This window comes from Scleropages formosus, chromosome 1 (assembly GCF_900964775.1).
Source record: "Scleropages formosus chromosome 1, fSclFor1.1, whole genome shotgun sequence".
NCBI classification, from domain to species: Eukaryota; Metazoa; Chordata; class Actinopteri; order Osteoglossiformes; family Osteoglossidae; genus Scleropages; species Scleropages formosus.
This window is the reverse complement of record NC_041806.1, coordinates 31,555,744-31,581,782: the sequence shown is the minus strand read 5'-3', so window position 1 is coordinate 31,581,782 and position 26,039 is coordinate 31,555,744. Positions and strand designations below refer to the sequence as shown.

The 26,039-nt window shown below is 43.7% G+C and overlaps 1 protein-coding gene across 1 annotated transcript in view; it reads left to right on the top strand.

Annotated features, from left to right (window-relative positions):
- LOC108924079 (protein Daple-like) overlaps nt 1–26,039 on the top strand; it is a 51,671-nt gene that overhangs the window by 5,222 nt on the left and 20,410 nt on the right. The window contains exons 3-16 of the mRNA XM_018735210.2: nt 1,579–1,687; nt 14,101–14,170; nt 15,514–15,572; nt 16,129–16,212; nt 16,425–16,565; nt 16,751–16,941; nt 17,584–17,665; nt 17,949–18,107; nt 18,656–18,802; nt 19,009–19,153; nt 19,930–20,111; nt 21,603–21,740; nt 22,372–23,442; nt 24,161–24,288. Coding sequence (XP_018590726.1) covers nt 1,579–1,687; nt 14,101–14,170; nt 15,514–15,572; nt 16,129–16,212; nt 16,425–16,565; nt 16,751–16,941; nt 17,584–17,665; nt 17,949–18,107; nt 18,656–18,802; nt 19,009–19,153; nt 19,930–20,111; nt 21,603–21,740; nt 22,372–23,442; nt 24,161–24,288 — 2,706 coding nt within the window. The remainder of the gene's footprint in view (nt 1–1,578; nt 1,688–14,100; nt 14,171–15,513; nt 15,573–16,128; nt 16,213–16,424; nt 16,566–16,750; nt 16,942–17,583; nt 17,666–17,948; nt 18,108–18,655; nt 18,803–19,008; nt 19,154–19,929; nt 20,112–21,602; nt 21,741–22,371; nt 23,443–24,160; nt 24,289–26,039) is intronic.

Genomic DNA, 26,039 nt, shown 5'->3' with positions numbered 1-26,039 from the left:
GAGGTTTCAGCAGAGACTGTCGGACTATTTCGCTTCTTGTATATTTTTGAGATATCTTGCTTGGATGAAATGCTGTGGCATGATCTGAAGGATTCCAGTTGCACTGAAGTCAGCTCTTTGACTTGACTATTCTAAAAAAAAATGGTATTTCTTTCTTTTGAGCCACAGTATTGTTGATTCACTTAAGCATTTTACATCGTTGTCAGATTGCGAGACCCATGTTAAACTGAGTTTTAAATCAGACACCTTAAACATTCTGCTTTTATAATGAGGAGTAAGCCAGATGTAGAGGATGTAAAAGACTGTCTGAAGATATGATGGAGCTTGTGACCTCCTTGAGCAGATGAGTTGCTACCAGGTCATACAGTGACTGTTACCTCTGGACGGTGCAGTATACAGTACCTGTACAATGAAACCTGTTGCCAGTGATGTGACTTCTGGGTCACTTTGTGTCATGTTTGGTGTAACTCTAGAAGGGTGAGGGAGGCTCAAGATAGCTACTGACTGGATGAGTTCATGAACCATTTGTCAACCATGGGTTGAACCAATTGGTTAACAGTTTACATTTAAAATAATGCATTGCACTTTCAGAACAGGTTTGGTAAAATCAAAAAATGGAAAAAATAAAAATCCAAAATTGACCTACCTATCCATTGTAAATAGCTGTTTGTCCAGTGCCAGGCCTGGTGATCTGGAGCCTATCCTGGAAGCATAGAGTGTGAGGCTGGACCAGATGTCTGTCTGTTGTAGGACAGTAATATACATTTTCTCACGCATACACAGAAAGGGAGTTTGTCTTCAGATCCTGATTGCGGGAGGAAACCCGTGCAAATGTTAGTCGCAGAGAGCTGGATACAAATCCGCAATCCATGAGGTGTGAGGCACCGATGCCTCCCATTGCTCACAGTACCACTCTAGTTCCATAATCAGCAGAGTATATTTAATGGAATATTTATATGCCATAATAAACTTAAGTAAGCGCATCATATGCCTTTCCTAAGAACAGTGCTTGGGTGGTGTCTTTCGGGTTGAGGAGCCCCTGTCTTTTCTGAAGAAAGCACCTGTGGGCATGTGGGATGTCGGTTCTTGCAGAAACTTGCTTTTCAGGAGTAAGTTTTCTGCTACTCCCTTTCTGAGATTTGTCAGATATTTCACTGAATAGCGAAAGTTCGTGGGAAGGACAGGTAGAGAGTGCGGATAATGTAATGGAAGCATCCGAGGATACCTGATGCAAGGAAAGAAAAAATACCCTCGTTTACCTAGTGAAGCCAGACGTTGAAAATTTGCATTGATATCGCCACTAAACAAATGCTGACAAGCCCAAGAGTGACTGTTGTTGTTTCAGTCCCCTTTTCCCCGATTGTCCTCTACCTTGTCGGTTCAGCCCAAATTCCCACCTAAACAGTCCAGTCACAGTGTAAGAGATATGTATATTTACCCTCTACTTCCTGAAATGGTTATGTTGCTTTTGTACTGTAAAATCACTTGAAGATTTCTTTGCAGCTTTAAGCTTAATGGGTTTTTTTTTTTTTTTTTTTAACACCCCCCTCTCATATTTTTTTGGCTTCCATGATCCAGTGACCCGAGCCCCACGAACCAGAGGGTGAACAAAAATGTCAACAATGATATCAACTTGCGTGTGCAGAACCTCAACACAGTCATCAGGCATATCAAGAACTACTACCAGGTAAAACCATTGTCTGTCGTTTCATATAAAAATGTATAATAATTGTATGCATTCTGTATATTTTGTTTTTACATACATTCACATTTATTTGATTCTTTTCTCCAAAGTGACTTACATTGTTAAGATACTTACAATTATTTACCCATTTATACAGCTGGGTAATTTTTTTTGATGGTGCAATTTTAGGGTAAATGCCTTTCTCAAGGGTACTAGAGCCAGAGGTGGGAATCAGACCTGCCACCTTTTGGGTCCAAAGGCAGTAGCTCTTAGCACTACACTACCAGCTGTTCCTAGAAATAAGAATTGGTTTTATTCAAACGGAGTAGATTTGTCCAGCCCACAATGGTATGGTATATATTCTCACTTAATTTTGATTGCAGCTCTGGTTTTGGGAATTGTACAATAACCAAATGCAAAATTCTGGTAGTTAACTTTTAAGCCCATTGGTTGTTTCAGTTGTCTCTTCTGTTTTCCCCTCCTTGTGTAACCAGTAGGATTTAACTTTAGTATATAGTCGGTCGTTTTACTGTAGGTAGGCATGGCACATTGTTTTGAGGCATTGTTGGGGTCAGTATTAGTGGACCCCACTGACAGGACTGTAAGAATCGTCAGCATTTGGAGAGGCTGTTTTGAATGGATTCTTTTGCATCGTTTGAAAATGCATAGCTCTCTTTTGAGGGACAGGTCAGCGTGCTTGATTGTCCTGCTGGGTTTCAAAGCACACCCCTTCGTGGTTGTAACGGGTTCGTGTTCAAACGCATTTTCCGTGATGTTCGTTCAAGACAAAGTAGCCCAACTAATTTTGTTACGTAATGAAGTCCAGATCAGTTCAGATCACTGAAACAAAAACGGCTGCGGATTTTTAGCCCGGCTGCCTCTGGTGGTGCGTTTTGGGTCACGGGGAGCCCACATGTTGTATTTGGTCGTGCTGAATGAATCCACGGGCCCTCGTGCCTTGAGGAAGTAGCCCTTTGCTGGGTGGAGGCAAGAGCGGAGTCTGTAATATAACAATTGGTCTGGTCCTCCAACGTGTCCAGCAGAGTTTTTGAGGGGTAGTCCAATCAGTGTCGAACTGTAGCAGTTGGCTTGTGTAGCACATTAGCCCATTTTTACTTTTTATCGGTGCCCCTTAGACATGTTATTACCCTACAATCACTTTGATTGCATCCACCTCTAGGTACATCGACAGCCACAGACATTGCTCTCTTCAGCCCATCGCCGCAGGAATTCTTGCGTTGGCACATTCCTTCAAAACCACTGCGATGTTCCTGCCTTTTGAAACAGTTAGATGGATATTTACATTTTTTCCTCTCATTTTCGTGGCGGTTTGTGGCGGAGAGCCCGTCACTCTGAACGCGTGTAACTTGTTACGCCCTACACTTTACAAACTTTTGATGTCAACAAGTAGTCGCTGACGCAAATCTTAGATGCAAGCGTTTTGTCTTTGAGTTGCACATCTGCAATTTCATATGCTCTAATTTAAAAAAAAAAAAAAAAAAAAAAGACATTAAGCAATTCCAATCCAAGTAGTTTTTGTTAAAAATCACAATTTTATAAGGTTTAACTTTAAAGCTTAGGCTTTTGCACCAATGTGTTTTTTACAAATATATTTTTAGCAGAGGGAAAACTCTGACTCCACACTCTGTAATTATCTGAAGTACTGGAAGAAATCCAGTGTCTTAGTTCCTTTGAGCTGTGTGAGAAATCTCTCCCAGTTGCTTCTGGTTTGGCTGTTCTGATGTGGAGTGGTCGCACGCCGCACGTCGTTCAGAAACTGTTTTGCTTTTTCCGAGTTTCTTCTTTTTGAATACTCCTAGAACTGATTTATTTTTGTATATGATATAAACTTATACAGGGGGGTGCGGTGGCACAGCGGGCTTGACCGGGTCCTGCTCTTCGGTGGGTCTGGAGTTCGAGTCCTGCTTGGAGTGCCTTGCAATGGACTGGCATCCCATCCTGGGTGTGTCCCCTCCCCCTCCAGCCTTGTGCCGTTTTGCCAGGTTAGGCTCCGGTTCGCCGCAACCCCACTTGGGACAAGCGGTTTCAGTCAGCAAGAGTGTGTGTGTAAACTTATGAAAGAATTCAGCCAACGTGTGAATTTTAATGTCTGCATGTCTACTTTAATGACCTCAGTGCAGCCTTAGTGTCTCCATGTTTTCATTTATTTATGCACACAGGTCAAAGTAGACAGGTAGGTAGACACAACGTTTAGTCCTCTTAATGAAACGCGACATTCTACACCTTTATATTGAACTTGCGTATCAAAAACCGGAATAATAAATTATAGAACTTCATGTACATTATGGTATATGGAGCATTATGGAAGGAATGCACAGTCCTATTCAGTGGTAAGCCAGTTCCCTGGGAATGTAACCTTGGGCTTGATCTGACACCAAGTGTAAAGTCTATTGTCCTGCACAAGAATTTCCTTTGGCACATTGGGTATATTTCACTTTTAAAAATACAGCAGCTTTTTTTTCTTGCTGTGAATAGAGTCCAGTTCCTTTCTGCCTCTGACGGCGTTAAACGGACCGAGTTGTCTATTATGCCATTCCCGCAAGCAGTGGGCTCCTTGCCATCATTGAAGCGCTGTGTCATTGCACTCTGATTTACTGGTTTAAATACAGGAGAATTTTTGCTTTAAAATTTTATACATGGCCTGTTTCATATCTCCCTTATTTTCAGCTTTGAATTTCTTCTGAAAATATCCACAAACCGAACTCTACTGTGTTTGAGCAGACTTGTACTATCTCATGATTCAAATTTCTCTGAGAAATTCTTAAGAACTATAGAACTATGGTCTCTGGTTCTGGTTTTCCCCATGCAAAACTGTGATCCAATCTTATCCTCAATACAACAGCATCATTTCTGGCATTACTTGTCCCCGAGAATGGTGATGAACTGACGGCTCCAGCAGGTCCTTAGTAGCATTTTGTCAGCATCTTTGATGCTGCTGGTTTTTGTTATTTGGAATTGGAGGTTGGTTGAAGCGCTGAGCATTAGTAAGACACTTCCTTTATTTTGGATAGTGTTGAGTGTTCTGGATTATCAAAACACTCCAGATTTAATGCCCTGTTCTCCTCCACACCCACCCTCCCCCCCAAAAAAATTGATCTGCTTAAGTGGGATTTCAGCTTAAACAAAGAGCTACTGCCAGTTTAATCAACAAACAGTTGGAAGGAATCAAGGTCTCAATGAAAATCGTAGACATCGAGACATCCCGTTCCTTCCTCCGTGGCTTCTGGTGGCTTGGGTTTGTGTTTTGCTGGGTGGCAAATATCTTGTTGGACCCCCACTTCTAGCCTGAGATGAGGGGTTCCTTAGCCTCTGTTTCTAATTTAGATAAGTTTTCCCCGGAGGTTTGCAGCTGATGGCAGGCGATAAAGAGCTTGGATGTCATTGTTGTGCACTGTGACAAATGTTCTACTTCAGGAAATGAAGGTTGACCGGATACTGTTTTCCACACCTGCTGCTGCTGCGAAATCCTGACCAAGTGGTTTTAACTTGCAACTAAATAACATGGATTTGTGGTCTAGTTGAGACGGCCTTTTAATCATCACATGAATCGTTTTCGTAACTAGCACTATGAGTATTTTTCGTACTCGGTGGTTTTACCGAGTAAATACTTTTTCGAAATATAAATGCCATTTCAACTTTGATGGTTTGTAAAATGTTTGTGCAGTTTTAGCAAATTTGTTGCTTTTTTGAGTATTTTGGAGGTCAGTTGTTTCAGCAGCCACATGAGCATCAGCTGCTGATGTAGGAGGGCTTATAATATGTGAAACTAGATTAACCAGAGCCTATATCTCGTACTTGTTTGTTCTTACTCTGGGTCCTCTGCTTGTCTCTTGGCACCTGTTTCCAGGTGATGCCGCTTGTTTCCACCTGGAGGGTTTGAGGTTTCTGCTGCCAGAGATGGTGGTATAATACCACTGGCATTTCTCTTGCACGTTTGTTTGACGGACCTTCTAGACCAGCAAAGAGATGGAGGAAAATTTGTATACTTTGGACCGCTGTATGTGCAATATCAGAATGCTTCAGTTACTAAATCAGTGGCAAGGTGCTTGGAATTTTGTCACTTTGTTCTGTTTCTAGGTGTCTCCCTTCTGGGTGTAAAGACTCTAACTTCCGTGGTGACGGTATCTGTGAGAGCACGGAAAAACAAAGCTTTGCCAACTCTGAATCGAAATGCGGAGGGACTTTGGTTATTGAACTGTATTATAAAAGAATTATTATTCTGCATTTCCTTGTAGGGGGGCACGGTGGCGCAGTGGGTTGGACCGGGTCTTGCTCTCTGGTGGGTCTGGGGTTCAAGTCCCGCTTGGGGTGCCTTGTGATGGACTGGTGTCCCGTCCTGTAAGTGTATATGCACCAATAAACTAGATCCAGACTTGCGGTTGGCGTAAACCACCTTTGCTTGGGCTCAGGTGTGTTTGTGTTCAGTGTGAAATTCTCAAGGATCACAGGAACCAGAACTCAGAATTACTGGTTTCTGGTCACACTTTGTATAACTGGATGTGGGCTCCATGTGTCATTTTCCTTTTTTGGACTCTTAATCTTCATGATAGACAGATTTTGAGAGCTACAACTAGTGCTGAGGGTTTTTTTAAGAACTTTAACATTGCAATTCATATTTTTTTTTGTGACAGATCAGTTTTACTTGTTCTCTGGCATGCTTTATTTGTGACCTCTGAAAATCTCAGGCACGCCTTTCTCTCATCACCCTGTTCTTGGTTTAATTTGGAAAATCTACCCCATGCCTGCTTTGTTCGCTTCAGTGGCTTGTTCAATTCAGTGCCATTGCCAGTGTCTTGCTGGCCTGTTTTGGTGAGCTGCTTGCCTCCGAAAATGGAGACCAATCCCCCTCATTTATTTCTTTCTATTCCCTGTTGTTGAATGAGGTTTGCAGTAAGTGACCTGTTGAAGCTGAGCACTACGGCACTGCAAAAGGGTTGTCCCAGAATATGAAAAACTCACTGTATGAGCAAACTTCCTGCCCCTCAATTTGCGCACTTCATCTATTTAGGTTGTGTGTGGGGGGGGGGCATAGTGGTTAGAGGTTCTGCCTTTGGACCCAAAGGTTGCAGGTTCAAATTCCACCTCTAGCTATAGTACCCTTGAGAAGATACTTGCTCTAAATTGCTGCATGGGTAAATAGTTGTAAGTAGCTTAACATTATAAGTTGCTTTGGAGAAAAGCATCAGCTAATTGAATAAATGTTAATGTATTATATGCAGTGGCACAGTAGTTTGGACCGGGTCCTGGTTTCCGGTGGGTCTGGGGTTCGAGTCCCACTTGGGGTGCCTTGTGACAGACTGGTGTCCCGTCCTGGGTGTGTCCCATCCCCCTCCAGACTTTGTCCCTGTGTTGCCGGGTTAGGCTCCGGCTCTCCGTGACCCCCGTATCGGCCAAGCAGTTTCAGACTGTGTGTGTGTGTAATGTATTATACTGAAACGCTTTGAATCCATTTGGACATCATACCGTAAATATGAATTATGATTCATACCACAACATTTTCTACTCAACCGTTGCTGACAAACAGGAAGCGGCATGATGTCACATGTCTTTGGGCTTCTGACTGCACGGGTTCACTGTAGAATACCCCGGTTGCTCCCTAACACACAGATCCGTGGTGATAATGGTGTGTTGCTAGCTGAATACTGTACTTAGAATGTGAGCTACACTTTTAAAACATGTGTTTTTAATGGTATGGTGCGTTTTAATTTTGCTGAGAGATCACCGGTGAAACTGACACTGAAGGACCTTAGCATATCCTGTTGAATTTGAGGTAAAAAGAAAACACACAAAGTTGATATCCTGTAGTTTTTGGAATATGCAGTGAGAAATCAGATTTATTGTGTTTCTCGATTTGTTTTTGGAAAGGAAATGTTTCTCGCCCGTTTATCTCTGAGCATGGACTTTCCCCCCCCCCAAATTGTTTTCATACTGTGTAGCCCAGGCTAGTTTCCATGAAGAAAGCCAGGAAACACTTTGGAGCAGTAACTGACACTAACAGCTCCTTCTCACTAAGGTAGAAAATGAGTACATTTACACTGGTGTGTATACGATGAGGGTCATTGCATCTGTCTCAAAGGCGTGGGATTCATATTACTGCAACGATGTGCAATGAAGCATTATTAATGTTAAAAAAAAAAAAAAAAAAAAATCCCCCTTGTTAGAATAAATGGCAAAACTACAGCCGTTCCCCAACATTGCATTTTACGTTTACTTTTATTCACTTAGCAGACGCTTTTCTCCAAAGCGACTTACAATGGATACTACATAGTATCAGCCCACATACCTTACTCACCAAGGTGACTTATACTGGGTCACTCATCCATACATCAGTGAAACACACTGTCTGTCACTCACACACTTTGGGGAACCTGAACATCATGTCTTTGGACTGTGGGAGGAAACCAGAGCACCCAGTGGAAACCCAGGCAGACACGGGGAGAACATGCAAACTCCACACAGAGTGGGGATCGAACCCATGTCGTCTCGCACCATCCAGGCTCCGTGAGACAGCAGCGCTGCTTGCTGTAACGCCGTGAAAAAATTCTAAAATTCTTCTTAAAATACCATTCTTTAGTTTGTATTTCATTATTTTAAAGTATTTTGTGGAAATATAAAAGCGTAAAGGTGGCATTGCATTTGGTTTATTCTTATTCCTTGGGGTTTAATACAATAATGGTTTAAGCCAGGATGAAAATTTGTTAGATTTACTTGAATAACATGCACTTGCCGAATGGCAACTGAGAGAGATGCTGTGACGTACACAATGCCGGGATATCGTCTGACGGTCACTATGGTAAACACGTAGCTGTTGGCACTGGCGGGCGTACAACCAAGTGTAATTTTTATATTTACATATATTTTTACTTTATTTTTTAAGAATGTATACTCCCCCCCCCCCCAGTTGTATGTACGGATGGTCATAAGTTGCATAGGTTGTAAGTAGGGGAGAGGCCGTGATTGTTGCGTGATAGAATGTGGAATTCAGATCCAAGCCAAAGGGGCCCAATTTGAAAGTTAGATTTATTCGCTCTCACACTTTTTTGTGAGCACAAATGGAGCACCAAATGGTTTATTACACTACCACTGTCACAAGAGCCTTTCTCTTGTGCCGTCGAACAGGGGTTTACCCACGTTGGGGGAAGTGCTGCAGAGAACTGATATGACTCACCTTACAACAGCATCAGCTCACTGACTTTTATTTTAAGCAAGGATATGTCACTCTGCATAAAGTTCATATTATAACTCCTCAAAAGCAAACTATAAAGACATCAGGGAAAAAATACTAGTAGAAATAGGTATCTAAACCTTCATTAGTCTTCAGACAAGAACTTTTTTGACATTAATGGAACTTTGCTCATTTTAGCTTAATTTTTGGCTGTGATGCGGTGGTAGAAAAGTGCTTTTAAAGACCTTATTGTGTCTGTCTGGCTCTTTTCGCTGGTATTTCTCGGGTCTGAGCAACAGGCAGGCCCCGCTGACAGGATGTGAAATGTGGAGACACGCAACTGGGCTTTCAGGCCTTTGTAAAGCTAACAGTTTGTTTGGCGGGGTTGGAGCAGCTCGTCCTCATCGGTTGCGCTGACGTCCCTGCTGATTTCCCTGCTCCTTCCTCAGTTGTCTCGAACCATCGAGGTGGACGCACCTGGAGCACTCCTGCATGTCTCACAGCCTCCTTGTTTCTCTGCTCGCTGTCTTCACCTGGCCGTGGTTGCAGATCGTCTGCTCGATGACGTTGCATCCCTTATAAAGCAACATACTGTATGTTCATAGACCTGAATCACAGCATGCAAACAGCTGTTTTACTTATTTATATTCAGTCTACTGTATGTATGACTAGGGGGTGCAGTGGGTTGGACCGGGTCCTGCTCTCCGGTGGGTCTGGGGTTCGAGTCCCGCTTGGGGTGCCTTGCGACGGACTGGCGTCCCGTCCTGGGTGTGTCGCCTCCCCCTCCAGCCTTACACTCTGTGTTGCCAGGTTAGGCTCTGGCTCCCCGCGACCCCGAATGGGACAAGCGGTTCAGAAAGTGTGTGTGTGTACCTATGTTGTGTATTGTTTGCTGCTGCAGCCAAACAGAACTTCCCTTTGGGATTCATTCATTCATTCATTCGGCATTCCCTGAAAAGCCAAAACCGAGACAGATGCTACCACGTGCTCCTCGTTTAGTTACCACTTCACTACAGGTGTCTTAGAGCCATGAACATACAAACCAGAAATTTGCGTGCAGATGCAGCGATGACTGCATTGATGACCGGTTTCTGTCAGTGCAGGATTCTTACAGGCGTTTCTACAGCAGAATCACAGTAGTTATTGATCTCCGTACCTGGTTCTGCCTCAGTGCTTCCCAGCCTCCTGCTGAATATTTAATGTGCTTCTGTGGGGACAGCTGGTAGCGTAGTGGTTAGAGCGACTCCCTTGGATCCGAAGGTCACAGGTTCAAGCCTCACCTCTAGCTGTAATGCAAGGTACTTACCCTGAATTGCTCCAGTAAAAAATTACCTAGCTGGGTAAGTAATTGTAACCTTAACATTGTAAGTTGCTTTGGAGAAAAGCATCAGCTAAATGAATAAATGTAAATGTAGTGCAAGCAGCACCTGATGGTTTGCAGTTAGTTTCAGCAACTGTCACTTTCTCCTTGGCGTTGATGCTTTAAATGACCTCGCTAAAGTTTAAGATTAGCAAGGATTAACCGAGCATCTCGGCACAGTGTGTTTTCATAGGATCAGAATATGGTTACATGACACCTTTTTCTTGTCGGTGGTTAAATAAAACCCTAAGACTGTTCTTCGGATTCCGTGCAAGCTCTCACAAGATCGTGCAATGACATATCATACACGATCTAATCTGCTTTCTCCAGCTGACCCTTGACTGTCTCAATGGGTTCGTGATATTGCTCCTTAAAGTACGGATGTGGTGATTTTCAGGTAACGCTTATGCGAAACCTACTGGAAGAGAGAAGTTTGAGACCCATGTGCTATGGCTTGGCTAGGAGGACCCAGGAACTCTACTCCAGTTGTTGAGTTACAGAAACGCTCGATTAACCCAGAAGGGTGCAACCCAAAGCAGTGTTACTGCATTTCATTAGCGAACGTTGCCCTATTAAACTTATTTAGCTGAAATAAAATTCGCAGGAAAAAGTGGGAAGGTATGTGTTGTTTGTGTGGAATGAAAGACGAACTGTAGAAACGTTTTTGCGTACAATGGCGTGTCAGTCAGTCAACCGGTTCGGAGGGTTTTGCGGAAAGCAGCTTCATTGTGCCGTGCTGGAAACTGGAGCCTTTTCCGTGGTGGAGCACCGAGAGGGGGTGGGGCGCATCCCCTGCTGAGACGGGCTGCGGCTTGGGAGGGGACAGGGAGGGGGTCAGAGGTGGCTGGTGCAGAAGGTCCTGCTGTTTTTACTGTCCTATTGATCCACTGCAATGTGGAGAAAAGCCCACAGCAGCTCACTCCCACCCCCCTTCCCTTGATCTCAAATGAGAATTCAGCTAAACCCTTCCCCCCCCCCCCCCCCCCCCTCTCTCTCTCAATGACCATTTTGCCTTTACACTGCAGGTTTCTACATACATTTAACATACGTGTCCTTCATTGAACCCTGTCTGTGATAAGGGTGAAATCAATACATCAACCCCATGTGGTTCTTATGGCCACTACATTTAGCTGATGTTTTTCCTCCAAAACAACTTAGTGTTAAGGTTATAATTATTTACTCCTTTATACCGCTGGGTAATTTAACTGGCGCAGTTTAGGGTAAGTACCTTGCTCAAGGGTACCACAACCAGAGGTGGGAATCATACCCGCAACCTTTGGATCCAAAGGCAGTAGCCCTACCACTACGCTATCAGCTGCCTAATTTAACAAAAGCATGCTTCAGCAAAAATGAGTCTCAACTGGATCAAGCAATGATAAATCTGAATAACTGGAAGTAAACTGTAGTTACGTGCCCTGCTTTGCTCAATCTGAAGTAACCCTTCTTTTACATGCTGTGGTAAATTGCCTGCTTTTTTTCCTTCTCCATTGAAGCATTTTCAGTTTTGCTGTTCTAGCATGAAGCTGCTGAGATGTTTTGAATGCTTAATTTCTAACAAGTTTTGGTTTCATCATTGTCTAATAATGGAAACGTCGTGTACCGAGTTGAAAAAATTAGACCAGGATTTCCTGCATTTTTGTTCTTTTACGTGTCCCGGGTTGAGGAAATACCCAAAGGCAAATATTCCAGAATGTTTAGATGATGATGATGATGATATCAAAGATTCATGTTTGAGATGGTGAGAGGTTAATCTCTTAACTGCTGAGTAGGCAGTGATAAGTTTCCCCGTAGTTGTTATTTTTAAATGGAGTTGTGTGTGTGTGTGTGTGTGTGTGTGAGTGATTCTGTGCAAAAGATGCTTAGAGCTGTGACTGTTGGCAGCTTTCATTACCTCATCTCCAAGGGCTCTGTTCACCTTAGCAACGCTTTTGTTTGAATGAGCAGAGACAAAGTGGGACAAATGAGGGCGTGCGTCATTTCCCTCAATAATTTGGCTTACCGTTTCTTCACTTCAGAGGGTTTCTCCTACTCTGCCAGTGTTGCTAATATTCATAATGTCCTCAAGAACTTTTATCAGAGAATAGCTTGAACCGGTCTGTTCTGGTATACGGTGCCCCAAGTATGAGAGGAAAAGTAAAAACGGCATTACTTGTTTTATGAGAGAAAGACAGGAAATATGCAAGTTTATCACATTTTTCTGCATCCTCACCAGAAAGCACTCGGAGAACTGAAAAAATGCTGATTTGCAAAATGTGGCTGCTGAGCTGGAGGCACTTGGCCGCATTATCTTTTGGGCGGTACTGCAAGACTAACCCTACTTACGTCTACTTGCTTGCTTTTTGAAGTGGAGGACCTTAAACGTACTCTAGCGGTCTGTTTCTGACCATCTTAATATGAGTGTTGTCAGTGAATGAAGTGAATTGCTCTTATATAATGAAATGCCTTTGTTCTCTACTGTCAATTCGTTTTCACTGCCGCAGTGTAATGTTGACTCTTCTCCTTTCTAAATGGCTGAAAGGATCTGTGGAATTGGAGATGGATGCCTTTGTTGTGTTTAGAGCACAGAGGTGCCTCGATTGTACAGCCGGGAACCGAAGCACTTTGCTCATCATTGCACTGAATAAAGGTCACCTTGTGTTTCTCGAGTCGGAGGTTGCTTGGGGAGAAGAGATGCAGGTCAGGGTGAGGAGACGGCAATGACGGAAGTAACATCTGCATGTTCAAGCCCAGCAACAGCATTCAGTCATAGGCCTCTACCATCTGCCTCCGTTTCCCGCTCCACCCAGCAGGGTTGCCCAAATAGAATTAGTTCTCTTTGCTGAGGAATATGGGATTGATGGTGTTGCTTTGTGAAAAGGAGGAGGGTTGGCTTTTTATTCTGCTTTATTGCACAGCTGCCAAGCGAGTCTGATCTCAGAGGATTCCTCCACTGGTACACAGATGCCAGCCTTGGGGTGGATTATCGGGCTTAATTCCCAATCCCTGCATCCCAGAGAAACCAGCATTAAACTGTCAGTAGAGGTGCAGCAGTTCCAGCTATGGGGTCTGAGCATTTAACATGTCCCTCATTAGGGAGTGAACATAGATCATGTAACAACGTGGCAGCCAGATATCAAGGAGCATCAATTGTTCTGCTATGGAGAAATCATTGTATGCTTCGACTTGTTAATTTTTATTGATCTGCAATCAAAAATTTGCCTTTAAAATTTTCAGTTTTTTTGGAATGTTCTTTGTAATGAATCATAGACAGCTTTAACAACTGATTCTTCTCAATTTGAGCTGAAAGACTGAGGTTAGGCTTTTACCCAGCTATGTGCTGTGAATGCAGGCATTTTAGGAATGACCCAATCACTTCATGGTTGAAGTGATTTTGGGCTGAGTCCAAGCTGTCTGGTGGGCACATTGCCTAAACCCAGGCCAAAGCTAACCTCATTTAAACATGCTTCTTGAGTTTGCACCATGAAGGAAATGTCACATTTAAAGAAGCCAGATATTAGATTTCCATTTTAACCACAGCTGAGTTATACAAATTATACAGTTGAATGTGTCATACGTAAGATTGGAGGAAGATGTTCACCGGATGTGTTTTTCCTTGTAATGTGCAAGAAATTTGCCAGCGTTGTTTGATCATATTCTAGCTTTTTTGTTTTGGAAAGAGTCTGATGAGACAGAGGCTCTAGCGGAGAGATGAATTTTGTCTCCCATGATAAGGCCAGCTGTCTGCATTTGTAGGATCTGCATTCTCCCTTATGAAGACCCTTTAGAGGTTTTTGTTTACCGTTGTAGATTAAAAACTCGTTATCCATGGTTATGGAGTTGCTCTGTCATTAATGACAGGATGTAACCATTGCCCCCTCGCTTCCATCCTAGGAATGTCTGCAACAGCTCATTGTCATGAACTTGCCTAATGTGTTGACCATCGCCAAGGATCCACTGTCAGGTAAGGAGCCCTCCTCTCCTCAGGCAAATTTGGATTTCTGAAAGGTCTTGAAAACCCTGCTGTGAAATGGCTTCAGGTTCAACAGAGGGGCCGTGTTCTTGTCTTTTTTCTTTTCAAAAAAAAGATGAAAAAGTTTTAAAGCCAAAATAAGAGTGTTGATCTGCACCATTGACTTATGTGAGCACTAAAACCAACACTTAGCTCTAAACCTTGCTGAGCAGACGCATTCAAATGATGACTTTCCATTAGCTAACTTGAGAGAGGAGTTGATAGGGGTGTTTGAGGAGGAAGGGGTGTCGATGCGCGCGCGCACACACAGTTGTACTCAGTAAAGGGAGGAAATGGGACAGGGCGGAAGTGAGCTACAATGTGCAGCTCTCAGGGTTTTGACTGCTACCATGAAGGCAAGGCCCTACACCCTGGTTTTTATGTCTTAGCTCTAGCTGGAGAGTAAACAATTCTATTTAAGACCGAAAAGCTAAATGATCTCTCTTCATCTATAGAGGTGAGCATTAATTGAGGAAAAACTTGTATCATAACTGTGATGAACGGATGCCAAACCTTGATTTCAGTTGACCTTTATCGGTCCTTTCTACATTGTTTTGCATTCTGCCTGTCTGGGATGGAAATGCGGTGGTACGGTTGGGGCTGCCTGTTTCCCTGCTGTCAGTTTTCTGGATGATTTGAGACTTGAAGGGAGAACCGAAGTGTTCACAATGGGGGGGCTGACAATAGGGGCCCGATAGTGGGTGGGGGAGGGGAGGGTCTTTGTGTTTGAACAGATTTGAGCTCTTGATATAAATGCATCCTAAGCGATGTAGCGTGTGGAAGAGCATTTCCGTAGCATTCAGCAGGGGACGGAACTTTTACGGAGAAAGTCGGACTTCCTCTGTGATACGTCAGCTCAGCGATGGCACTTTACGCTTGTGTGTCCTCCATTGTTGTGCGAATAAGGGTAATGCAGGCTCTGTGTCTGGGTTAGGGAGCACTAACTAGGTTTTGAAAGCCTGCGGGGGTGGAATTGGCTCAGCACAAGGCTTCAGTGAATGAGGCAGTCACCCTGCCCCTTGGCGTTGTTAACGCCTGGCTAGCTCACACCATAATAGCCTTCCTTTGGATGAGTTTACTGTGGCCCTGGGGGTCTGGGGTTTCGTTCCCCATCTGGGCAAACTCACTGTAGCCGATAGTGGAGGACCATAGCGGTAGTAAGGAAGAAGATGAAGGACCCCTGGGCAACTGACCTTTCAGTTTAACAGTTAAACATGCCTTTTTGTGTTCTGAAGTGTCTTTTGGAAATGTCTTTTTGTGTTTGGTTATATAACAGAGTTGGTTATGTCTTGTAGAAAAGGCGATGGAGGAGATGAAGAAGCTGCTCCTCTTGATATTGGGCTGTGCTGTGCAGGTAAGTGAGCTTCTCCACGAATATTCCAGTGGATGATGATTCCCGGGTAGAGGAATGTAGAATTTTAATACCAGCGGGAGTCAACGCTGCTGTGGAATTATTTGATTCCTTCCTAGTTTTTCAAGTGTTAGTCTATTTAGGTTTTATGCAGGTTTTTCCAGTTCTAATGCAGTATATGTAAGAATCGACAGAATTTGTGGGTGCATGACTCCTTCCTTTAGTCTTCAGGTAATTGCGCTGTTGTGGAAACATGGGAGATGTGTAATAGTTTCTCCTTAATACCTTCTTACTAGTAACTGACTTCAGATTCACCACAGCCAGGTGAAATGGCATTCTCACTAATTCTGAAAAATCTTAGTGGTCGTAAGTAACTTCTGTGACTATTTGTATACTGGGGTAATTTTTTCAATTTAGATTTCATTGTGCATACAGGCTACTGTTGCTTTTCATTTGTATTCCACAATGAACTTGCTCCTTAATTTCAGATGCAAATATGTAAAGAATTTTGAATGATGGCAAGCTCTTCTCGCTGTCTCTTAACATGCGCAATTCATAGTGTGAACGGAAAGAAGAGTTCATTGAGAAGATCAAATCCCTGGACATTGAGACACAAGCGGCGATAGTCGCATATATACAGGAGGTACGTGTGAACCGGGGTTGTGCTATTTCTGTGGATTTCTTCGGACTTTGTCTGAAGGCATTTGTACCACATGGTGGTAGGCATTAGTTTGCTGCTGTATGTATTTAGACACAAGTGGAGGAGGAGAAGGACATGATGATGATGATGGATTAATAAGCCTGGCTTCTTTTCCTTGATTTAATAAAATATTCCCTTTTACATATCCTTCCCAGGTCACACACAACCAGGAGAATGTTCTGGACCTACAATGGCTAGAAGTGTCTGACCTGCCATCTGAGGAGCTAGACCCACTGTCCCGAACCATGGCCTTCCACTTGCGCAGACTAATTGATGAGCGGGATGATTGTGCAGAGGTACCATGACATTTCGCTCAGACACACACCCTAGCGCTGATATTAAATTCAAAGTTCCCATAAACAGTGCTGAAATGTGCAACGTGGACACCTTAAGTGTTTCCTGTTATCTACATGTGAGCTGTACCGACAGCTTCAAATGTTTCACTCCGTCTTGCTGATTTTGGCTTCACCTTCTTACCCAGGTGATTGTGGAGCTGACCCAAGAACGGGACTACCTGTTGTCACAACAGCCGCCTAACCCTCCGCCTGCCCGTGAACCGGACCATTCACCCCAGGAGGGACCCATCACCTTGCTTTGCAGAGAGGACCGGCAGCACCTGGCAGTGGAGTTAGCTGACAGCAAGGCTAAACTGCGGCGTGCACGCCAAGAGCTGTGAGTGACTCATTTGGGGGTTGTGGACTTTAGGTTTGGGGCTGGAGTGTGACGTGTGACAAAAACCACCGGGGTACAGTGCTCTTTTATTATTATCTTTTTGTTTTATTAAGCGCCCCGGACTAGGTTTCTGTAATGACCGCTCACACTTGTCGTGTGCCTTTTACGCAGGTGAGATTGTATGAGGTTTAATTTCTGGGTAATTTCTAGTCAGGAGATGTTATCTCAAAGGGGAAGTGGATTACAAAGAATGTGGCTGATCTTCATAGCTTTGCTGTCACAGTGCAAAATGAGCATGGATTTGAGGTAATTGCACACAATTACACTTTTTTTTTTTTTTTTTTTTTTTTTTTTTTTTTAAAGCAGTTTGTCTCTCCCTACCAGAAAATAAACTTATCTTGAGAAATCAGCTGAGTGATGCAGATGTTTCTCAGTCTGACATATACCAGTGGTGCGAGATGCACAGCTGCGTGCTCCTTGCATGTCGAACCGGTAGCAGGGAGGCGGCCCACAAAAGTGCACTCGTGCTGCAACTGAGGAGTCACTTTCGTTAAGCTTTGAGGGTATGGAAGGGGAAGGTGGTGCAGGAGAGAGATGTTGCGCTGCCCTGTTTTCCTGAGCATGGGGCTGCTTCCGTTACAGCGAGGAGAAGACAGAGCAGCTAGTTGACACAAGGAGCGAGTTGGAGAGGCTGGAGGTGGAGATGCAGAAACTGAAGCAGGAGGTCAGTCCGCTGAGAAACATACACACTCACAGATGCATAAACACCTGCTGAGGAAACATCTACATGGTTAGAGGTTTAAAGGGTCTGTTATCCTTTGATTGAGCCTATATGCTTTTTTTCACCCCCATACAGTGCCCTCTGTAATATGTATAGGCTGTTTGGCACCAAAAATGTAGGCTCAAGCTTCTTACTTCTGATGTTCTCAATAAAGGCCTAATTTTTGATGCTTTCCATGTTTCAGATTTGATTTTACTTCCTCTTTCCCCATCTACTGCCTACATAGAACACACAACTTCTGGCTGAAGCACGATCAGCACGGGTATACCGGGATGAGCTGGATGCCCTGCGGGAACGGGCGGCCCGCGTGGACCGGCTGGAGACGGAGCTGTCGCGCTGCAGGGAGAAGCTGCATGATGTTCATTTCTACAGGACACGTGTAGAGGTACATTCACGTAGTGCAGTGGACCCTGAAGCTTATGTCTCAGAGGAGGGAAAGAGTAAATCTCGATCTGATCACTGCGAAGCTTGAAATTCGTGGCAAACGCAGCTCTCTGCTAACATTCTAATGCTTTAAAGAAGCCACAGACCTCATATCTCTTGACCAGTTTTGGTTGTTCACACCTGAATTCTACGAATTTTGCAGTGATTACGTAGAAGGAACTGAATGTGACGTGATTGAGATTGGGGGAAGGTGTTTGGTTTTTAACCTTTTCCAGTGATTGTTTTAGAGCCTTTGCCAGCATCTGAAAACATCAAACTTTTTTTTTTTTTTTTAAAACTGGAATTACCTTTTTGTTGTATGGAAAATGCTATAAATAAAGGTCTTTTTCAATTAACAAATGGGGTACTAGAGACTGCAGTGGCTAGGGTTGTTCCCATGCAGTCTGATGGTTTCTAGTTCACATGACCATAGAAACACCATGGTACCTAAGTGATGTATATGTCTGATATCTGACCTGTGTCTCTGGGTGCCTGTTTCTGTCTATGCAGGAGCTGCGGGAGGACAACCTGACCTTGTTGGAGACCAAGGCCCTGTTGGAAGAACAGCTGGCAGGTGCACGGAGACGCTGTGACAAGTTACATGAGTTGGAGAAAGAGAACCTGCAGCTGCGCTCCAAACTGCACGATGTGGAGATGGTGAGGGAGATGTGTGCCAATGCACTAGTGTAGCCCTAACGTAGCCACTTAAATTTTTTTCTTGTGTCTCCTTTGCGTCTGCGACCCTTTCAGTTGTCCTTGTATCTACACTGTTGTCTCTCTGCACACATCCTCTGCGCGTATCCTTGGGAGCTGCCCGTTTTTTCCTGTTCTCCACAATGCCAATAACCCCCATCTCGGCTCAGGAGCGAGACACAGACAAGAAGCGTTTGGAGGAGCTGCTGGAGGAGAACATGTTGCTGGAGATCTCCCAGAAACAGAGCATGAATGAATCAGCCCACCTAGGCTGGGAGCTGGAGCAGTTGGCCAAGAACAATGATGTCAATGGAGGTGTGCCGAAAACCCATGCACATGTGCAAATACACATCAGCTACATTGCCCACTGCTTATTTGTTACGCTGTGTGGGGAAAGTGGCGGAAATGTTCATATCTTGGTTTTGGAAATAGCCGGTTTGGGGTAGGAAAAATAAACCGTATCTTCTGTTTAGGTAGATTAATCCACATAATTTATCTGACTTGATTAAAAGATAATATTTTCCAGTGGGTGACAAAATATGAGAAAGTGGGATCGTGAACATTTACATTTATTTAGCACATGCTTTTCTTAGCACCGTTAGCCTGTTGTACATTCTTATTTAAGATTTATAAGAAGTTGTAGTTCTGTTCATGCTTAAGGTGTATGCTGTCTGCACAAAGATCCCCCTTCATGAAAACAAATACTTAAGTACTTAACTATTTCATAAGCTGACTTCCAGAACCTCAACAAAGAAGTATTAAATACGCCTGCAGCACATATGATGTGAGGCATTCTTTTTGTTTAATTCAGAACAATTGAGATGCAATTTCACACTTCCCACATCATTAAAGTTACTTTCTTCTGGTAGCGGTGGGTGCGGTGGTGCAGCGGGTTTGGCCCGTGCCTGCTCTCCGGTGGGTCTGGGGTTCAAGTCCCGCTTGGGGTGCCTTGCGACGGACTGGCGTCCCGTCCTGGGTGTGTCCCCTCCCCCCCAAGCCTTGTGCCCTGCGTTGCCGGGTGAGGCTCCGGCTTGCCGCGAGCCCGCTTGGGGAAAGCGGTTTCAGTCAAGTGTGCGTGTGTCTTCTGGTAGCATGCAAGTCTTTCGTCTTGGAACTGAATGAGTCCACATCCAGCCAGCTGTTGAAACTGGAGAAGGAGAATCAAAGTCTGCAGAGCACCATCCAAGAGCTGCGGCAAGCATCGCTGAACACGCAAGAGAGTCAGCTGCGGGCCCTGGAGCTGGAGAAGGAGAACCAGGGCCTCAGTAAGAAGGTACTGAAATGGGACCATCCCAAGATGGAAGAACAAGGCTATCCTTAACTCACACTGCTCTGTAGAGTTCATTGAATTTCCAGTTTTTGTACTCAACTCCTGTATCAGTGCTTTTTTTTTTTTATTTTTTTAAAAAAAAAAAAAAAAAAGTTTTGTACCCATATCATCTGAGTAGGTTTTTTTTTTTTTTTTTTTTTTTTTATGGAGGGAGAAGGCACCTATTACAGTCACGAGTAAGGAAGGCAGTTCGAACGGGGAGTCTCCTCGTAAAATGTTCATAAATGCAAAGTCACTTTTACCGCAAAGTCAAAATGAATAAAATTTTAATACCTATCCTTTGATTTATTTGGAAAATACGGTTCTAGTGATTCGCTGCTCAGGTTCTTTAAAAACCTCAAGTAAAGTCACAAATTTTAAAAGTCAGGGTTTTATTTAATTACCTTAAAGTAAAATTCAAATTAAAACTATTTTATAATTACTTTAAAAAAAAAAAAAAAAACTTTCACCTTCACAAATTCCTGTTACATCCCTTACTGACCATTTTCTCACCTAAGCAAGTCCTGTGTTCGTTATTTTCTGACCACATTCCATTTTCTTTATCTGTATAATCAACAGCTTAATGCTTCCCTTAATTTACAAGTTAGGTTCTGTAAAAGTCTCGGATATAGCTGTAATAAATATTTTGTACGACAGCATTTTTATTAACTTTGAGTTAAATTTAAGCAAATATAAATTGACTGAAAGATGTTTCCATCTGTCAGTTGTCGACCTGTTCATGCCATAAACATGTACAGTACAGTATTTATCATTTTATTATACACCTATACCTCGCTTAACAGGATGAATTTGTTCTGGGAAATCACCCCTTTAGGTGAATTCCTCTTGTGAGGGAATCAAACATTTGTTATGGGGACACTGTCACCTAACTAAAAATCCCAAGTAAAATATTTTACACATCTCATTTGACATGAACATGGGATCATGTCAGGATCTCGCAAAGCATATTTATGGAAGTAGAATAAGTGCAAACCCAGCAAAGAAAAATAAATGCCATGATACTTTATTTGTAAGCCCACTGTAGTACATGGATAGTTATACTGTAAGTATACAGTGTATTTTCACAGGCTCTCATATTGTCCCCCCCTCCTTTTTCTTTTCCCCACATTGTACAGGAAGGCTCAACATGAGGATAAGTATAGATCACTAACATTGACCAATACTAGACAGAAGCTGTAAACACTTCAGAAGTCCGTTGGATGAATCTGGTCGCACAGATACACAGGTTCTGTTGTCTCCTTAACAAACCGACATTTTAGAGAATAGATGCAAAAAAAAATGTATTAAAAGGAAGTAAACGAGAAAGACATTTGTTATCTTGAACTCTTGACTTGAATGTTCACAACATGAGGATCCAGTGTACTGAAGACTCCCTTCAGCTTGGGGTCGTTGCCGCTGTGCTTGTCTGAACAGCAGAGCTGTGTTTGTGTTCAGCTGGAGCGACTGCAGACGCTTCTGGAACAGGAGAGACAGACGACACAAGATATGGGCAATCTGGGAGAGGAGCTGCTGAAAGACAAGTTGAAGTTGGAGCGGCTCCTGGAGGCCGTGCAGACTGAGAAGTGTAGACAGGTACACGCTCATCTGGAAATCTTTACTGTATGTCATGTGGATCCTGAGCAACCTGCTCCTTCACCCTGAATGGGTATCCCTTTACAGTTTAGATTTATGCAGTTAGAGGACTATTCTCTCTATAGTGACTTAAAGGTGAAGAGCACAGATACAGAAAATATGTCAGAAATATGACAAAATAAGGGGTTAAACACACTTGGAATTGTATGAATAATCAAAGAAGAGCAATTGGGGGGTGTGGTGGCACAGCGAGTTTGACCGGGTCCTGCTCTCTGGTGGGTCTGGGGTTTGAGTCCACCTTGGGGTGCCTTGCAGCAGACTGGCATCCTGTCGTGTGTGTGTGTGTGTGTGTGTGTGTGTGTGTGTGTGTGTGTGTGTGTGTGTGTGTGTGTGTGTGTGTGAAGAGCAATTGGGAAAGTGCACAAAATGAGTCAGAGTGGTCTGGATACACAGAGTGAGTATCTTGAATGTCCAGGTTTTCAGATACGTTGAATACACTGTTTAGTGGAAGTTCCTCACCTGGGATGTGAACCTTTACTTTTTCTTAGCCGAAGTCTAGTCCCTGAACATACGTACTGCCTCCCACCCTTGAAGTGCTGCTTGAACATGTGTGCTGATCTCTGCCCCTCAGATCTCAGAGCTGGAGGTGGAGAAGGAGCAGCTGAGTCAGACCGTGACTGCACTGCGACAGCGGGCGCAGGCCGACAGCGAAGCCCGAGTACGCGAGGTGGAACGGGAAAATCGCTCCTTGCACCAGACCATCTCTGACACAGGTTCCAGGCTGGCATGCCTCGAGGCAGAGAAGAGGCAGACTATAAGAGAGTTGGAGCAGCTGCGTAAGCAGTGTGAACAGGCCAAGGATCTAGAGCAGAAGGTGGCCCACCTGGAGCGCAGCCATGAGGACCTTCAGAAGCAGGCGGCTGGCTTGCAGGAGGCTCACATTAGAGTGGAGGCTCTGGAGCGTGAGAATGCAGGGCTGGAGCAGGACAACTGCCGTCTGAAGAAGCTGGCAGATTCAGCTCAGAACTCTGCGCTACGCCTAAAGGTGCTGGAGGAGGAGCACCGACGGCAGGGTGAGGAGAACCTGGAGCTGCAGCGCACAACCGAATCCCTCAAGCTGGCGGCCGCCAAGGTGTCGCAGCTGCAGCAGGAGAACAGTGAGCTTGAGCGTGAGAGGGAAGAACTTTCCCTCACCGTGGACTCGCTGCGAGCCCTGGCAAAAAAGGCTGAGCGCCTGGAGCTAAGCTACCAGGGCCTAAACGAGGAGAATCGGCAGCTGCGGCAGTCGCTGGAGGAGAGCGCTGCAAGGGCGCAGGCGCTGGAGCAGGAGCTGCATGATGCTGAGGCAGAGAGCCAGCAGCTGCAGAGGGAGCTGGAGGAGCGGCGGGTGGCTGCGAGGCGCTCGGAGGCCCTGGAGGAACAAAAGCAGACGCTGGAGCAAGAGCTGGGACAGTTGGAAAAGGAGAAGAAGCAAATGGAGCGGGAGGTTAAGAGGCTACGACAGCAGCTGGAGGTGAAGGAAACTGCTCTTGATGAGAGCTCGCTGCGGCTGGCGTGCCTGGAAAAGGAAGCCCGCATGCGGGAGAAGGAGCTGAGCTGTCTGAAGGAAGCCTCTGGGAAGGTTAAGGAGCTCGAGAGGGAGAACAAGGAGCTGCAAAAACTGGCCACTATCGACAAGCGCACTTTGGCCACTCTTCGAGAGGTAATGGTTGGTTTAAAGATCTGGAGGGTGGGCAGGATGTTGGGGTGGTCTGACGAGGAGCAGGTAAAGGCCATTGGAAGGTGTAGGTAAAGAGCTCAGTCTTAGTTGAAGTTGAGTTATAAAACAAAGCTTGGAGAAGAATGGGTCGTGGTGGATTCAGGTTGATTCAGATCAATCTATTTTTATTCGGTGCTCTTCTCACGCAGTGACACAGAGCGCTTGGACAAAGGCAAAAGGGAAGGAAACAAATACAACAAAGAAGACCGTTGAGTACAGAGTGGTGTAATACATTATCTGTGCATTTATCCAAGTTATAAGTGTACCTGCTGGCTGTGGAGGAAAGGAACAAAAAACTCCCAAATGAAAGTTACTGGAGAAAAAACCTCTGGGGGTCCAATTGCCAGTGACTGCCCACCCCTCCTAGGCATTTTAGATTAAATAGGACTTCTAAGTCAGTTTACATCTTATGATAGAATTGTCAATGTATGTTGACTTGATTTCCCAGTTCACCAAGGTCCGTCTCGTCCATCATGGTGGTTGGTCATAAAGTCAGCGTGGGGTGCTTGTGTGACGGCCAGCCAGCTCCCTCAGGCCTTATTATAGGGAAATAATGCTCAACAAGAAGAAATTAATTTATAACTTAAAGATAAGCTGATAAGTGTGTACAGGTGGAGGCTGCCTGAACTGGTGCAAGTCAGTGCCACTGTTCTGCTTTCAGGACCTAGTGAATGAGAAGCTGAAGGTGCAGCAGCAGTGGAACGAGATGGAGAAGCTGAGCCAGGAGCTGGAGAAGATCGGCCTGAACAGGGAAAGGCTGCTGCAGGAGGAGCACAACTGTGAGGACGAGTAAGAAAACCGTCATGAGATCGAGGCCAAAATGTCATCTCATTTCATATTTCGGTGTTCATTGACTCAATACTGCAGAGCCGTTCATTTTCATAATGCATAATAAAAAAATACAATGTATGAAACCAAATCATTTTAACAAAAATAAATTCTTACAGAAGAGGAATATTTCTCTTCTGTTTAGCCCTGTGATCTTCAGTACGGTTTTTCTCTCTTGAATCTACTACTTGGTAATTTTCTTGTCATTGTTTATTTTTTATTTATAAGCAATTCAGTGAACAATAAACAGACCATAAAATTGTATCTTTCAGACAACCCCCATCCAAACCCATCTGGGACTCATAAAATAAAATGCAACCTTTAAGAGGGGGGAAAAAAGTTATGCATATACATACAGTATATACATGTTCACTTCGGTTATGAAGTCCTTCACACTTGTTATACTATCTGTCCATATTTGTAAAGTCCACAAGGTAGCATTGTTCATCCTTGCTAAGGAGAGTTGAAGAGGATGTCCAATAGTGAATGCAACCAGTGTCTTAATGCTAAATTTTTGGTATCCCAGCCCTGAGCAAGAAGCTTCTTGGCTGCTGTCAAACCTGCCAAGCAGATTTGAGTTCTTTCTTCGATGGGGAATTTGGAATTAAGGAGCGTAGATCAGTCAGTGTTGAGATCAGAATGAGTGACCTTGACCCAAGAAGCATATACTCCCAAAAAGTCCCACATTCAGTGGTGCTTGAAAGCCTGTGTCCCTTTGTTGTACCATGAAATAGTTATTTAATGAGAAGCAGTATTTCTAGTGTGACATAATAGGTGTGTAAAGACCAATTCTGTATATTGCTTTCGAGGAAATTGTGTGTAGTAGAAACACAAAGTAAGACAGGTGTAAAAATAAGTGAAGCCCAGGTTGTATTGGTTACACCAGGTAGAATCAGGTGTGTAAATCAATCATTTATTAATTTTAATTAGTAGAAATTAGTAGAAATTAATTATTACTACTAATAATCTATTTCTATTACTAGTAATAATCTATTTCTACTAATAATTATTAGTAGAAATTAAGCTAAATAAATAAAACATAAGATTAGTTCTTAGCCACGCACACACAAACACTTAAACTGTCTCTTGTATAGGTATAAGTTCAGTCCTGCCTTCGTGTGGTTACCTGTTATTAATTAGACAAACTTTAGAAGTAGATTTAAGACTCTGCAGAATGTAGTGGATCCTTCTTTCCTTCATAGAGGTTGATTACATGCAGTGTATTAATCTGTTCTCTACAATTTTTGCTGGAACATTCCCACTTGGGGTTAAAGAAAATTGCTGACTCTTAAAAATGGCTGAACCTCACTACCATATGAAATGTTTAAAAAAAAAAAAAAAAAAAATGCATTTATTACTACTGAATGAGTTTGGCTCTGCCATTTGTAGTATTTATGATTATGAAGCTGAGTGCTTAATAGGTGTTTGTGAGGAAAATTTGTCATCCTTTGCTGTGCTTGGTTCCCTAATTTGTACATGGTTTTACTTGTAATCAGAAAAGTGTTCTTTGGATGGGTGTATCTCAATTTATTTATTTACTTATTAAATGTCTTTAGATGGTGTTAGTGAAAATTTGTGCCACCCACAAAATTGTTCATTTGACTGTGCAATTTTTCTTTCTAGGAAAACACAAGTTACTCCCCAGTATGTATGAGAGAGTGTTGAAAATGTGCAGATAACATGCTGGTTTTACCCTATTAGGACGTGACCTG